The sequence below is a fragment of the Dendroctonus ponderosae genome, unplaced genomic scaffold (assembly GCF_020466585.1).
Source record: "Dendroctonus ponderosae isolate FM_Combo_2020 unplaced genomic scaffold, Dpon_F_20191213v2 Dpon_F_20191213_2, whole genome shotgun sequence".
NCBI classification, from domain to species: domain Eukaryota; kingdom Metazoa; phylum Arthropoda; class Insecta; order Coleoptera; family Curculionidae; genus Dendroctonus; species Dendroctonus ponderosae.
In genome coordinates, this window is record NW_026018165.1 from 11,448,867 (window position 1) to 11,466,132 (window position 17,266).

The 17,266-nt window shown below is 32.5% G+C and overlaps 1 protein-coding gene across 2 annotated transcripts in view; it reads left to right on the top strand.

Annotated features, from left to right (window-relative positions):
• LOC109544638 overlaps positions 1–17,266 on the top strand; it is a 45,060-nt gene that overhangs the window by 26,876 nt on the left and 918 nt on the right. The window contains exons 1-2 of one of the 2 annotated variants that reach the window (XM_048663497.1): positions 3,835–3,990; positions 4,861–5,224. In XM_048663497.1, coding sequence (XP_048519454.1) covers positions 5,068–5,224 — 157 coding nt within the window. In that variant the 5' untranslated portion in view covers positions 3,835–3,990; positions 4,861–5,067. Of the gene's footprint in view, positions 1–3,834; positions 3,991–4,860; positions 5,225–17,266 lie in introns of those variants that run through there. The other variant, XM_019914948.2, reaches the window with a different exon arrangement.

The following is a 17,266-nucleotide window of genomic DNA, read 5'->3' on the forward strand; positions in this document are numbered from 1 at the left end:
AGTATTCAAAATTAATCAGGAGTAAAACATTTTTAGCGGAGGATAATTTTAAAGAAAATTTTATTAATAGAAAAAATTAAATTCAATTTGTTTTTTAAATTTCTTAATTTGACCAGAAACGACTGGTAATACAAAACATAGTATTTTATATTTAAACATATTTAGTATTTCAACTGTAGTTTGTATTATGTCGGATTTAATCCATTTTTTCCATTTACGTCAATTTTAGTTCTAGAGTTTGCATTAATTTAATTTAAACAGAGACACATTTATTTCATCTTGTACATTTATGTTTATGATGTTGATGATGATGGAGCATTTCCGCTTACTTGCCTTATATTTGATGTCAGATTTTGTGACGTGGATGGAAAACTTATAAAAAGCAAGTAGAATTAAGCGAGTCAATTGAACTATAATTATTCAATTACAAAAAAGCTAAATCGCATGAATTCGACTAGTTGTTCCATTGAAACCAATAACGCTTCCAAAAAGCCGTTTTTTATGTGTAGAATATAGTATGCTACTATGAATTACCTAATTAGTAAAGTTCAGTAAAAATGTTGATTGAAGTCGTTTTGAAAGATAACATTACATTTGCCATTTTTTGAGCTTTTTTTCATCCAAAACTTTTCGTTCGTTAAAAAACTTTCTATCAATAAAGTCTTGTTTGGTTGGCCAAGGGCAGCTTGGTTCACTTAACATTTTCAATTACGGATCTAATTCAAAGAATATCTTCGGCATATATTGCAACATTAATTCCATTGATACCATTTTTCACCTGGCGATTTTATAATTGCTGATTGAAATCAGTCTACTTGATACATGCAACTTGCGGTTTTCGTTATTTCAGAAAATTGGCCCTACAAAATTCAAACAGTGATAAATGCTTCAAGTGCATGTAACTCGTTTTCGTGTACATAAAAATAACGATATTATAATACAGACCATAAGCGCTTGTTTATATAAATTAGTTTTTGATTAGGCGTTATTTACAACTTTCTTTGAAAATGGGCTTAACTTGTTAGTGTCATTGTATATTCGATTCGAGTCATATTTATTATTAATTACTTAATTACATCATTGAAAGAAGAAAGTTGAATGAAGAGAACTCATTACCATCATCGATTTAGAGATTCTAGGAGGGTTTCAGATTTTGCTCGAGTAATAAGTATTATAACAGCTATACGTTTTGTAATTTCCTATTTAGGATAAACGCTGAAAGTATATTATCAATGGTTAAGAAAATCCAATTTTTTTCTGCCTGCAATTAGCAAATGCCACAAGGGATACTTGCTGTCATCGTCATTTGAAATATTTTAAATTTGGATTAAAGTTACATATTAACAAAATTTAAATTTGCGCTTTATAATTTAAATTTCCAATATCTAATAAGTGACGAAATTAACAATGCACGTTAATTTTTAAATGTTTAATTATAATTCTAATAAAAATGGTACTAAAAATCATTGTTTGAATTAATTTCGCGTCACGCATTCATCGAACAATAGCTCGACATTCAATATTTCTGCTTTATGATGAGTTTTAATAAACATAATCACAACTGACAGTAGCAAGAACATAGAAAAATTGTATTTATAAGGCTTCTAAATGATAATGAGAAAATATTTGATAAAAGAAAATTTGTATGATAAAAGTTGTCTCAAAATAGCTTATATTATGTAGACTGCTTAACGTTTATGCGGATAACGTTATGCGGGTTATTAAAAACCCATTATCTTTTACCACATCTTAACTTAATGCAGAAACAGTAATTAAACAGTTCAATAATAGAAAACCGTAACTTCAATAATTGCCCTCAAATCGAAGGTTGGATTGTAGTTAATAATAATTTGATCTGAGTTTTGATAAATCGCATGCCTGGCATCTTCAGAGGCTTATTGGCTTGGAAGGCTCATACAGGACTGATCCGGGGTTGATTCGAGCTGAATTATACGTTTTTCCTAAACTTTTAGTAATAATTCAATCAAATTTCTCTATAGTACAGTTTACACATACTGACTTGCTGCAACCTTGCTAATTATTCTTTCTCGCTTCTCGCGTAAACCAACTTTCTGAGCTTTCAACATTTTAAAGCGACAGGCTTGCTTTAATTATGGTCCACTTGTGGTTTTTAGATGTTGTTTGTTCGAAGCTTGGCCTTCGTACACTTTTGAACCTAAATGCTTAAAAATTAAGCTCTTTACGAGCTTGTGTTTATGGTTCTTCATGTATTCAAATGTGGTAAAAGTCCCTACTATTAAAGCGTGGATGCTTGTTTTTTAATGTTCCAGATATTTACATTAAAATTTGGTAGTATTCCAAACTTGTACGCTTTGGTAGGAAATTACTTTTTACATCGTTATCATGTTTTTCATCGTTGAAAACTTATTTGCGAAAAGTTTATACCTGAGAGAACTAACCCATGGAAATTGTTGCGTTGTGAGATTAGTTAAAAATTATTTGACAGGAGAACAAGATAATAAACAAACAAAGAAGAAGTAGAATAAATAAACAAAGTTCAAATTGCTAGATACTATAGTGTGGCAAAACCTAGTCATGGGCCAGAACTGATGATGTCTTTAAGTTTATCCGAGCGTATATCATCTTTTGATCTTTGAGTAATGGGTATTTTTACTGAAAATATATCAAGCAATCTGAAAGACAACTCACATTTTATTTTCCTATAAGATAAAAAAGCACTTAGACATTATGTTGTTTAAATTATTTCATTTGCTGATACGTTTTCTATATAGGATATGTTTTCCGCTTAGATAAGTACCAAGAAATAGAGTGGCATATTGACATCAAAAGATTAACCGAATGGACTCCATTCATGAGGGTCTTGTATTCAGAAAAAGCTTTTGGAGAAACTACAGCCTAAATTAATGAACTGATTAAAACGGGGTACTTGGGATCAACCAAATATGTTTCGTATTTTATTTTAGAGACCAATCCTAATTAGTTTTACAAATAATCATTGTAACTTTGATTACCTGAAATAAAAGTTTGTCTGCGAAGTGACCATTCCTGCATAATATCCGGTATCATTTTAAGGGCACAGCATTTAATGTGGGAAGCATCAGTAAATGACATACATTTTGATAATGGGGCAAGCTTTTGGTTTATTGAAATCGACCGTAGATACATTTGAAGACATGTCAACAGAACTGGATGAAATTAAAATTCCATTGTGTCAACTATGAGCATAAAACAACATCAGGAACAGCTGATAGTTCGCAAAGTAATATTCCTGTGAGTAATCTTAAATAAATATATTATGACTATGAAAATTTAAGAAATTTGAGGCAGAATCCCTACCACATTATTCCAACCTAAAGCTTGTTACCCTTTTAATTAAAATGTTTTTTTCTATTTATTCAACTATTTACCGTCGGGGAGCGGGTTCATTAATTTGAAATATTAATTAAAAAATATTAATTGCTTCAGTTTTTATGGTTTATTTACTCCAATTGCCAAAAATATTCAGCATCAATAGGGAGTTTAAAGTGGTATTTTTATTATCATATTAATTGAGAAAACGTAGTGTGTGTGTCAAGTATCCAACCGTATCAAACTGAGAGACTATGCCACAGCAAATAACGTGGTTTTTACCGGCAGAAGTAGTTTTTTGATATATTGTCGATCTACATGGACAAAGGCTTATGACTTTACTGTCCGACTTTAACTTGTTTCTCTTTCTTGTCTGTCCTGGTTCACTTCTGCTCGTTCCCACTTGAAGCAACGTGTCTTTACATAATACTTATACAAATTATTATACCTTTTAACCTTTGTTACCTTTTTTCGCGACTTTGAAACGTTTGTCTAAAAAATCATTTGTACCATATTTGACACTCGCAAATTCAATATTATTCCTTAAAATATTCAGCAAAGTCATGGTCTTTTAAAGCGTCCAATTGAAAATAATTCAATAACAATAACAACTTCCAGATTTCACAATAGATTTTTAGAACAGACACCCATAATGCGAAGGTAAAAATAATGAACTAGTTTAAATCGTTTCAAACAATCCTCCTTCATTCCCCTTTTATACATTTAACTGCTATCGTGATCATGTTATTTTCAATTAGTTCGCGTAGTTCTTCTAACTCTACTGACTGCCACAAATTTTATATCCCTGTTCCTTCAAATCTTCAAAATGGACATCAAACGCTCTACTTACAAACGGTAGTAAAGACATTTTTAGCAATTTAAAAAACTTATTAATATCGGTATTGGTTAAAAAGTGTTGAGTTTTGATGTTTAGTTGCGTTTGCCTGCGCCCGCTGCCAGATTTGTAATTTGCTGTGAATTGCAAAACAGATGCGGAACTATTAATTTGCACAATAGAAAATCACAGCAAGATCTGCGATACATCCTATGAAAATTGGAGAAAGCTCGATATTCAAGCAAGTCAAAGCATATAATATCACCCACCAAGCACCTCTCACTAACGATAGAATGCATTTATGATAATTATTTTTTCCTTTTCTTTCTTCTATGGTATTCTGTGTTTTATCAGCCAAGCCACGGCAACTAACCGTCTGTTTTTTGATATTTAGTACATTGAAGTTGGCATTGAAACTCTCTCGTTAAATCTCATCATGTGCAGGGGCTTTAATCGGAATATCGAGACATTTCAAAAGTAGCCCATATATTACACCTTAGGCCGGCTTCAATTTCGAAATAAGTAAAATGAAAAGGAAAACGACAAACAAAATATATACCTTAGCTCTTTATGAAATTTGGAATTCAAGTAAAAATGTTGGATTTGATCAATTTAATAAGGATGTTCCAGTCCAAAGCTAGATAAGGAAATAATGCTCCTAGACAACATAGAATGACCAATTTTTTTATTTTCAGATTATCATCTGTAAACAGCCTGAGCAGACCACGATGCAAAAAACTTTATCCGGTCACTCAAAACGCGAATCTTGACACCATCAGAGATTCAATCAACATGTTGGTGGGTTAAGTGAAACTGAACATGTACAGATAGTGAATTGTGGACACGATTGGACACTAGTTACGCTAGTGTGTTGAAAATATGCACCTTCAAGCGAAATAGCTATGCCGATCGCTATGTTTTATAATAACGGTGCGGGCTACACGCATTGCCGCTCGGGGTCGGATAGTATAATTCATCGAAGAAGTTCCGCCACTGCCGGGCTAGGAGGTGAAGTGGATATTTTTGATAGTGGAGACTCCACATTGTCAGATCTCGATGGTAAGTGCAACATAATTATTATAAGCGTGTTATAATTTTAAACATAAATATTATAAAAATGTGCATAAGTAATCAAAAAAGGCAACTGGAGAAGAGGGTCACAGGGGGTTACCGGGAAAGTACTCAAAAATCGTTTTAAAGCATTTTCAGTCAATACACACGTTCTTTACAGACGTTTTCTAACGCAAAACATCCTCCCCGAACTTCTCGTTTTTGAGAAGTTTCCATGAAGAGACTACCAAACTTTCAGTCGAGTCTGCTAAAATATTTTTTCCGATAAATTTAGCACCCCACCGCAAGAGGTGTTTGAAAACTTAGCAAAAAGTTCTTGATACGAAAGTTTTCAATTTTTTTCTGTGTTGACTATATTGGTAGAAAAATCAACAGCCTATAAATCCGCAATGAAGCATTTTAGGCTATCTATTTATATAGCACGTTGGGGTTATTTTCGGACCCAGATGACGTGATTAAAATAATGGCCCTTCCTCGTGAAACACCTTGTATACAGGGTGATTCAAAATTTGCGTCATTCCTTTTAAAGGGCTATAGGGGCTCTCTTAAATAGTACGAGAAGAATATTGAAAAACCAATTTTAGGAAAGAGATAAGCTAGAAAGAGAAAGGCTAGAAGATATTAACAGTTGAAGATCGAATTTCAATTTCGTTTATTCGTATTTCGTATTATTTTCAAATGGTCCCATTTTTGATTGGTAGCCACAGGGTGATTCAAAATTAGCGTAATTCCTCTGGAGTGCTGTCTGGGGGTGTTTTGAGAGTACAGGAAAAATTGTAAAAAAATAATTGCTATTAAAAGCTGAGATATTTGCAAAAAACTATATCAGAAGAATTGCAACGATGGTTTTCAGGGTAATCTGTCTAATTAACATTCTGTAAAAACCTGTTGCTTCGTAATTATTAAAAATACTCCTGCTCAATTTGTGCCGGTGTTCAGTAAGCCATTGGTTTAATGTGTCTTTGTGGTAAAATTGAAATTCGTGAAAGGAGCTTCAAAGTAAGTCACAGTTTGACAAATTATTGGTATTATTGACAAATGCTATCTACCTGTTATTATCTGTTGGTGACAAAAATATCATTGCCGCTTTGATTTTTCATCAAAAAATTGTAGAAGAGAACTTTTTTGATATGAAAAATTCTTGTAATTTAAAGCAAAGATCGTAAGTGTTCTTTTTGAATGCTTAAGTATTCCAATATGCTACCAATTAAACATGGAACAATTTCAAAATAATACTTAATAACAAAGTTGAAATTCGATTTTCAACTGTTAATATCTTCTAGAAATTTTCGAAAAAAACTTAATTTTCTAGTATTGTCCAAGTGAGACCCCCATTACCTCTTAAAAGAAATGACGTCGATTTTGAATCACCCTATATAAGAGCATAAAATATATATTTTGAGCGATTTTGTTAATTGAAGATTAACACATAAGTAACTGTAAAGACCGTGCATTTTGATTAAATAGCAAACTCGACTACACCAAAGTCCATATTACCGGTTTCGCACGCTTCATATCTTTTACATTTGCCGTATACTACAAAGTCTATAAAATTCAAATCAAGCCAAAAAATATTAATTTTTTATTTTTCAATGCCGACTCATCAATTTTCAATATTAGAATGTTGTGCTGAAGTCGTATTTCAACAGGTTGAAAACTTGTTGATTGACTGGTCTAAGTTTTCTGATAAAACATTTTTACAGGATTTCAGCGCCACACATTTTATTAAAACAAACGTTGTATCGCGTGGCGATACCATCTTATGTTTATTATCCAGAAATAGTTTACAGTCTCTTAATCTTCGCGCTTAACACAGGATGCTAATTTTCCAGTACAAGGATTAAAAGGACATTAAACAACCTCGGAGTGCTATTTATCCAGGTTTCGTGTGTATCTTTGTGCTTGAGTTTCTCCTTTAATCATCTTTATTTACCTGGCTCCCTAAACATGTCATCCATAATCCTTGGTGTAAATTCGACTTCAGTGCTATTGTGAAATTTAAATCTAGATATATTAAAACTCTATTCGAGTGGAAACAGACGCATTAAATACTTTTAGTTCGATGAGCAATATAATTGGGTGCTTTTAACTTTGTTTTTGCTAGAAAAGCGAATTTATCCAATTTAATTTATTTTAATTTTTGCTCGCTGCTGATATAAGCTAAATTGAAACTATGCAGTGTTGTGCGGCATACATATTTATGTGAGTATCATCCATGTTTTATTAGTAAAGATAAATATTTCGGCTCATTTCTCTCAATCATGTACAAATTAATCAAATTTTCAACAAAATACTACAAATATTCATGCAAATTTTTGCATGAAAAAGTGTAAATGTCAAGTCAATAATTGTATTGAAAATAAGTCTGAATTGCTTTGAACGAGTTATTGAATGGTTTGTGTTCAGCGTTTTTTATAACTGCCCGTTTTCATCATTTAAGGTCCTGAAAATGACAATTTCATAAAGTTCTAAATTCAATGCAAGAAACTTTTCAATTCAATTAAATACTTCTCCCTAGTTTACTTGCAAATTGAGTAAGTTAATTAATTCCTTAACGATATTTACTGAAACGCGTCTGGATTTATTAAAGGACTAATTCTATTAGTCGGAGGAAGATATTCAAATAATTCTGAGGCGGACAGGTGTATTGAAATCAAGTAGAAAGATTAGGCGATGAAGTCGTTTACTTGTGAGAGTTATGTACACGAAGATTTAACTGTTTCCTCCGAAGAGTTTAAGATCTAGTTAGTTGACTTTTGTCAAACATTAAATAATTATATTCTGATATTCACGCTGTGTTTTTAATACCATTTTACGTGAAACAGTAATAGTAAAGCAATAGTAAAACGGTTTTTTTTTTAATTTGCAAGCCAGGATCTAATTAATAAGATAAGAATGATATATTTTATAGCAAGAAATATTTTAATTGAAAGGTAGTAGTTTGCTAATTTATATTGGCTACAGGTGAGTAGACTACAGTGTCTTTATTAAGCATAATTTAAAATATCGAGATAATTTCTTGCTACTAAATTCAATAATCTTTCAATATAAGATGCGCAGTTTCGCTAGGCCTTCACGAATCACGCCTTGACGGGATCTCAATTCTAATTCATTACAAATTTATCCTTACTGGATTTCCAAGTAATTTTCTCGGATATAGGAAGGATTTGTCGGACTAATGGCCATCTTTTGAACGTAAACGCGAAAATAATGGAGTTCCAGAAGGCGTTTGTAAGTGAAACGAAAGGTGAAGAGGAAGGGTTCTAATTACTTAAAATGAAATAATGGGATGATGCAGACTTTGGTAATACAATGGAAGATGAAAATCAAATTAGTATTATATTTCGGTTGAATATTAATATATAATTCTTTCCAAAAGTACTAAAGAGTATAATCTTTCGTCTTGAGTAATTGTCAAGTTTCCGTTAAAATGCGACTATGTTTTGCATGTTTAGTCCAATTGCATGGAGATCTTTTCTGAAATATGTTGACATGTATAAAAGAACATGTGTTCTGTGAAGCAATTCTCCCACCGATAAAAAATGGCCTTTATATAGTGGACCTCACTCTATAGTGCTCAGGTAGGAATCCATCAACTACAGCTACTCTACTTCATAACGAAGAAAATTGTCAATTGGTCCCCGCATAACAATAACTAATTGTTCCCTATAAAGGGTTGAAAGTCAGCAAATGTTGGGGATGATATTTTACAGCAACGTCACCTGGATCAAGCATAGAGAAAAATTTATGGCTGATTGCATGAGGGGCATGAACATGCCTTAAAGCCTTAGCATTTATAATTAGGGAGCAGGGGATAAAATACTGCTCAAACTGTACAGAGCGCTAATTAGATCCAGATTGGATTATTGCAGGTTTGTGTATGCATCTGCCTGTGAATCTGTTCTGAAGACTACACGTAGTTAGTAAGATAATGCAAATCTCGAGGTTAGCTAACCTCAGGCAACCCCAAGAAGTTATGGCTCTTGAATCAATTTTTGGAGCTAGCAAGACTGTTATCCATTGAACCGATTCGCTTTCTTCGATCCATTCCATATACAACATATACACAAAACCCTTTAGTGAAACATATGAATTAAAAAATATCAACATATTTTAGTTTATTTTACAGCTTTGAATATTATTCTCGTTAAATAACTGTGAATGTATTAAAGCTCGATAAACAATGCAATTCGGCAATAGTGGGGTAATTTTTAATACAAAGCGACGCTATGGAACTTATTTCTGGGAGTGAAATGAGGGGAAACGAAAGACAATGAGCTGATTATCTTTGAGATTCCGATCATCAAATGATTGAAATATGACACGCCGTATATTGATAATCGATAGATGACTCGTCAGTTCAGCTGATTTAATCAATCATTTCGTTCTGGACAGTTTAGCTAGACAAAAGATCTAAATCCGGCTGAAATTAAGATAATATAAGAATATATGCCTGTATGGTTTTGGGTTGGCTTGATGTCTTTGTTAACAAGTGTAACGTAGATACATCAATCGGGGTCTTCTCTGTGATAAAGCTTTCTCTAAATACTTCTCATGTTGAATGAGGGGTGATGCTAGAGAGCTGATAATTTTTGTTTTCAATTCATCACCTTAACGAACACTCTTCGTTTATTTAACGTTGGCTATTGTGATTCAACGTCAAAATAAGTGTGCGGTGGTAAAAAACTTTCCGAAAACAAGTTTTTCATACCAATAATTATGACTAACCTTGGGGATCTGGTTCTCTTGTTTAAGAATCGGAGGCAAAATATCCATATTCTGAGATTTATAAAATCGTAAAATTGAATATAAAATATCATACGAACTTACGCAGTTTGTTGTGGTATGCTTCTGAAGGAACGTGGCTAATTTATGCGATTACAATATTCTAGTTAAGATAAATATACGATTCCACACCAAACAAAATAAAGTGCTGACTAAAAGCACATTAAAGTTTTAGTGCTTTAAGTTGAATTACTTTGATTCTTTACGATGTTTGTAGGAGATATATTAGTCATTAGATTATCCAAGATCAAGTACTCCTCATATCTAAAACTACAGAAATATGGAAAAATTTTGCCAAAAACTGCTGGCGAATTGTTTCGCCGTTCAAAACTCATCCAAATTAGTTGATGTAAAGGGTGAATTGGTGTGCAATAGTTAAAATGCATTCTCGCATACACACAGCAAGTTGAATTTCCACATTTAAATATGACCTTTTCAAACTTAAAATTGACTTGACTTTCTCTAGAGCTGTACTCCAAAATATTATAAATCTTTAGAAATATAATTATTATACAGTGTATGTTAAATTTATTAGCGTTATACGCTTTTAGAAGAAAATGTCAAACAAAACTACTTGTACTACTGAAACCAAAAAAAAGCGGCCATCCAGCACTTTCTTGAAGTATAGATATTTTAGCAGAGTAGAGTAATTTGCCTAATATAAATTCCAAAACCCACCTTATAACAGAAAATCGCAGCAGATATATTAAATCGAAATATATTATATATGCAGTTACTATATCGTATTTATATTTGTGGTAACCATCTGAATAGAAACAAAGTGAAGAAAACAATTATATAGTTGCGAATTGATGGAAAGTTGTCAGTGAAATTCTAGATGCGAAATCCATTTGTTATTCTTTCGATCACATGATTTTGATTACAAATTATGAGAGTGTACACGGACTAGTTAATAAATCAAGAAGTGGCTTCATGCATTTTTTGCGTTTAGGTAATTGAAAAAACCAGTCTGAATATACCAAATATGTTCAGTTAGTTTGGGTCAGTAAGACAAGTAAATGGTTAATTTTCATTTTCAAAATTGAACTGATTTTATTCGTTTCCTAATCGATCTTGACCAAAAATGCATCGCCGACATTTCTTGCTTTAAAAGATGTGTTTCCTGTAGTGAATTTAAATAAGAGATGTAAAACAATTTTGGGCGCCTGGATGAAAAGGGCTTGAATTTTGGTTTACAAATCCGCTTACAAAGTTTCCAATTCATTAAATAATCATAAATATTTTTATTCCACATTCATTAATATATTTTTGGTAACTCGCATATCTAATGAGATCGTTCAGCGAGCTGATTAAGCATGCACCAACTTTTATCTGTACAATGTGGTTGAAATGGGCGTTATTGGATACTGTTAAGATACTGGAGAAAGACCAGAAAGATGGTGTAAATAATTACTGTGATCATTTTACGAAGGATTTTGAAATGGATAATTTTTCATTAATTCAATCTTCATTTTATGTACTTCCGATATATCTGTTCATTTTTGTTTGCATTTAGGAAATACATTGGTTTAAATTTAGGTTTTCTACCTAAGTATTTCTCTTGAACATCTATTGTTGTTCCAAATAGTCAAAGAAAATTCTTAAATTCTTAAATTAGTGGCCAATTGTACATTAATCAAGTTAAGGATGGTTCAAGAATTCTGTCGAATTAACTCTTTTCTGCTCAGATATCATTGATCAATACAATGGCAGAATGCCTAAGATTATGAGATCGCAAGTTGAGTTAATAAATATATTTAGCGTTTGTCGTTTTATCAAAGCGTTTGAAGTCAAATGCATTCACTCAAGTGTTCCGCAATTAGACGGCTTTCTGTATTGTACAGTTTTGTTGAAATAAAATATTTAATGCATTTCAAGAGCTAGGAATCATAAGACAACACATACATATGTTACTATCTAAAACTACTACTAACTGTAAACTTGTCCATATGAGCATTTGAAGGTGGTAGGAGTCATCCAGAGTATAATGATGTTTGCCATATTTTAAAACATATATTTGTTTTTCATCAAGCTTAGTCAGACTTTCAGATTCACTCAAAGCCCCGAAAACTAAATAGTTTTTTACTTAACCGTCTGTTGTATGTAGTAGCTTCATTAATTCGGCTTAACTGGATGTTTGCTTCGTCACTATATAAACCTTATTATTCCTATTAGGTGCTTGTAAATCCATATGGTCGGTAAACACGACTTTTTCTGTAAGTAACTAACCATTCTTCCAATTAGTTCAGTTGCAGTAGTTTACACAACTATCATTACAGATGGAAGCCCTCAATTTTTAACGTGCTTTGTGTTGCGTTTCGCTTATATTCAATAAAACTGACATTTTAAGAATTTGTTCTCTGTTTTGTCAGTACCTAATCACAGTAAAAATGAATGTACAGACAAATAAAGGATATAAAATTGTGTCAGCAAGAGCGCCAGTTTTTCTGAAATAATGTTCACAAAACATTAAAAAATGTTTAAATAAAACTACCTTTGGTACCCTGTTAGGCCTGAGTTGAGCCTATAAGTTGAGCAGAATTGAAAATAACGATAGAGTATCGAAAAACAACTAGAGTTTGTAGTATAATCTAAATTCAAAAACCGCTGCAGGAAAATAGAGGGTACCTACTACTGCCAAGGAGGGAGCACATTTTGCAACAAAAACACATTTTTTTGTTTTGTCAGTGATGTCCATACTAGACGGAGTATCACAACAACAATTAAAAGCATTGTTCGAGATGTAGTCCAGCTACATAGCGAATTAATTTATTAGAGCCGCATATCATTGCAGGCTTGCTGAATTCTTTACACTGAACATCTCTGGTTGGTTGAAACTGGAGTAAAATAAAATGTCTCCAAAAGTCCAGTGGATTAAGATCTGGTGATCTGGGTTGACGGGCCACTGGTCCAATCCCATTGACGATCTTATCATTTATTCTATTCATTCCCAACCGGCCAATCGAGAGTCGGGGACGGTTTAACCATTCTCTTATTGGTGCAATTGCGTTGGCGGAGTGGAACTGTGGCCATGTTCATAATAATTCGATTAACAATTCCTGTAGTTTTTGTTGATGATTTATGAAATAGTTATCAACTATTTTAAACGTTTTTTCTTGGAAACGCCAAGCTGTACAGAGTAATTGGAAGAAAACTTTTTTGTTTCAAACTAAATGAACAATCCACAATTGATTCTTATTTTAAGAAAAAACAGGGCCGTATTACTAATTTTTCTTTAAAACATACATTAGCCTGTTAGGATACACGGCAGTAACAAAATAAAAAATTCGTTGGCGCATTGTCAGTTATCGCCTGCAAAATTATGTTTAAATTTCCATAGCAGTGTAGCAACAAATAACAAATTTAGTTTTTCTTAGCCAAAGTTAAACACTCTGTTCTTCGGAGAACACTCTTAAAAACGTTATAAGTTTGTTGTAAGTAAGTAAGTAAGAGTTGAATGTAGATAATGTTCTCAGGTACCCAAGTTTAATTAATTTACAATTTTGCTTGATGTATTTATCCTCTTTTAAGGGAGATCATATGTTTGAAAATTTATTTGTACTACTTAACGAATCTTTATAGTTCTTACATCAGAATTACCCTAAATTTGAACGTCTATGTGTCTATGTAAGCATGGAGAAAACAGTGATATAAAATTAACAAAAAATGTTTTAGTTTCGAAATTCACTACAGACTATGCATAGATATGGATATTTTATTTTCGATTTATTAAAATATGAGGTGTTAATCAAAATTAGAAACCGGATGTATTTTGTTCCATGACATACTTAGCACATTTAATCGATAAAAGAAAGTCTATTAAATAGGTGTAGTAGTTTTCGGGTTTTTCGACAGTTTCAACCAATCTGTTTAATATTCCATTAATGTTATCGACATTAGAGAAAAAAGGATTTTTTTTCTAATGAATAAAAATTAAATATAATAATAAATAAAACATTTTCAAAAATTTCTATTCAAAACTGCGATCCCGACTGCTGCAAGAAATTTAATTCAGTGGGGTTATTATTCGGACTCGCATTTTCACAGCAGCCCAATTTTATGTGGTTTGGCATCGATGATTCCAACAACCGCAAATTGAGCTATTACTGTGCCGTGTAACGATTTGCATTACAAGCCGATTTTAGGAAAATGATTGAACTGAAAATGTCCAGTGGCCGTTAACCTATTTGCCAGACGTGTCGTCCAAATTCATCAAAACCATACACTGTAGAATTCTGGCTTTGTATCTGAAATGAGTTTATAAAGTATTAAGTTTAATGGATGTTGTCAATTCCGCACGGTGAAGGCTGAACTTTGAGAGCAACATAATTCCGCAAAATTGAATTCCCGTTTAATATTTTGCTTTTCACGGTTAACAGATTTTATCCTAGTGTTTCCTTTGCAAAGGAGAATCGCAGCTACAATGTACTAACAATGAGCCGGAATTGCGTTTTCCCGACAAAATTCTAAATCACGTTGAATATAAAAGCAGCCAAATGTGACAACAAATTTTATTTATTTTGCTCTGTAATATTCCTTTCTTAGTACGATTTATACCGACTGCTTGGCTTGCAACACGAAGCACATTTGAGTTCTTATGTCAAGAATGCCGCCCGTCCGGCTTTGATATAATATATCAAAGCCATATTATGTATGCATATTGCAGTTAGGGCTTATTAAAGCTAATCTGTAAGGATGTAGTTTTTATTGTCACTTTTCAAGCTGTCTCATTACAAGAACGTATCGAATTGATTTCGCTTGAAAGTGATCAACATGTGAAATATTGACATCTTGAACATCTAAAAATCTTGACAATATTTTTATCCATCCTTTCTAAGATCGGGCAAAACATAAGGGATGTAAAGCCAAAATACAGATTGATTCAAAATGAACATTTATTGCGAGATAATTTATCTCTCCGATAATTTTTCCTTCGCATTCGCGACAGACACGCAGACTTATGCATTTGTCTTGCCAGTTAATGATAAATATGTCAATATATCTGGAGTACTTATGCATTTTTAAATTTTATTAGAGAACATGCAGATCTAGTCTACGGAGATTGTATGATAAATGCGAAAATAAAACAGACAACTTCTTATCGATCAAGAGTGTATAAACGCACTTAGAATATTTAATAAGGATCGGTTATTTAATTGTATTAAAAACTAAAAAAATGGATTTGAACCATTAAGAAAACGAAAAGTTTACCAGTCGGTAAATTTCGCTTATTTCCAGTCGTAATTTGGACTTTAGGGACTCACAAAGAAGATTCTAACTTACCTACTGGCTGCAACCACCAATAAACTTTCCATGAAAGTTTGTGGTCATCACAAGCAAAATGATTGTGACAAGTTGTAACTTGGGGTCATAAGAATCCGAATTTTCGCCGATTGACTTGATCGCTTTTTATCAAATGTTCATAACCATTTCAATAATTAGCCTGTATCAGACAAATGGATTCAGCTTCAGATTATATTTGACGAAATCTTCACATGGTAGATCAGTTCGGTGATACCTTAATTCCAATGTTTTGCAACTTTAGGTTACCTAGTTAGTCGGAAAGAGCTGTCTAGTGAAAACAAATTAAGAGCTTATAATGTATATCAGGGAATAGCATTTTTTTCTGAGCGTCACAAGTGCGGTATCAGTTTGCCTCTTAAAAGCAGTTTAATCAAGTAGATTAATTTAATCTACTGGAAGTTCTTTTCCTGCAATATCCTTTTCTCCCAAGCCTTTGACCTTCCTTTAATTCCAAGCCGAAACAAGCTTATGTGAAAAGTTGTTTTCCCCGCTGAGAAAACAAAACTCCGCTTATAAACTGAATTTGACCCAAACAAAATCTGATTATTTCCGAATTTTCCACGAGTAAATTGAACCAGCTCGAATATTCGGTTAAATAACCGTTGAATTTAGTGTTGGCAGTCCCAGGCTCTCAGTGTGGGGTTATTTCAAATTCGCCTTTATATTTGTGCCCAGTTCAATCATCGAATTAACGACTCGTACTGTCCAAACCGTTAAAATCGTGGAGCTGCTGTAAAACATTAGCACTTATTGATATGCACGTGTTCACATTCTTATCGGGTTATGACGGGAAAACGAACGATTTATAGAAAACGACAATTATTTTCTAGGTAGACAGTTCATTTATTTGCCCAGTTTGCATGAAAAATATTTGCTTCTTTCGTATATGGAACGTATAGTACAAATAAGATAATTGTATAAATTAGCAGTTGCTATGAATTAGAAATCGTATCAAAATTATTTATATAAATCGGTTCATATATTATACAGTGAGCATTGCAAACGTAGATGCCGTACTGCAAACCTTCCATTACAAATGTTACAATTGCAAGTTGCACAATATTAGAAAAGTGGAACTAAATACTAAGACGACGTACACTATTATAAAAATTTAGGCTCTGAATTTCTTCTCGTAGTAGTTGATGATGCCAGATGGAAATTTATCCAAGAGTTTAATCTTTTTCAACTTGGCAACTCTCTTTTCGACATAAATGTACTGACGAAAAGCCAAAAATCTTGTCGTTATAATAACATGTTCATTTGACCCTTGTGTGCTCTTGTGTGGGCTGAATCAATTTTTTTCTTAATTTGCCCCATAAACGTGAAATTTATCGAGACTTAATCGTCCTCCAAATCAGAAAACTGAGCATTGCAAACAGCGATTGTCGCAACATCAAAATAGAAAACGTGGTTCTATAGTTTAATTATTGATAAACATTTATAATATTTAAATTCATTGGTCTACCATATTATGAATTTCAAACATTTATTCAGGGTTTTAATGATTTTTACTCTTAAATACTATCGACATCGCAATCATTAGATTGAATAAACCAATAAATTGTGTGAAAGCAATTGATTTCCGTTGTACAAAATTATTCAAAAAGAAGATCTCAACGAGCTTTTGTTGTTTTTGTATTACAGAGCATTACTTTTTCCGTAATTGCATCCAAATGTAAATCTGTTAATTTCATCCATGTGTTTGAAATTGACAAATTGAAATACTAATTGTCTTGTTTCGTTGTCTTGTTTTGTATAAGGACGGAATACCAAGTTCTTAAAAAAATTGCAATGCAAAGTTTTTTTTTGGTGGGAGTGATAGACTTTTAGTGCAAAATTAGACTTAAACTCCAATCAAGTCCCATTTTGCTGTCTTCAGAAAGGATATTCTTATGAGGCAATAAATCGTAATTTGAGATGTTAGGTGTTCTTAAATAAAAA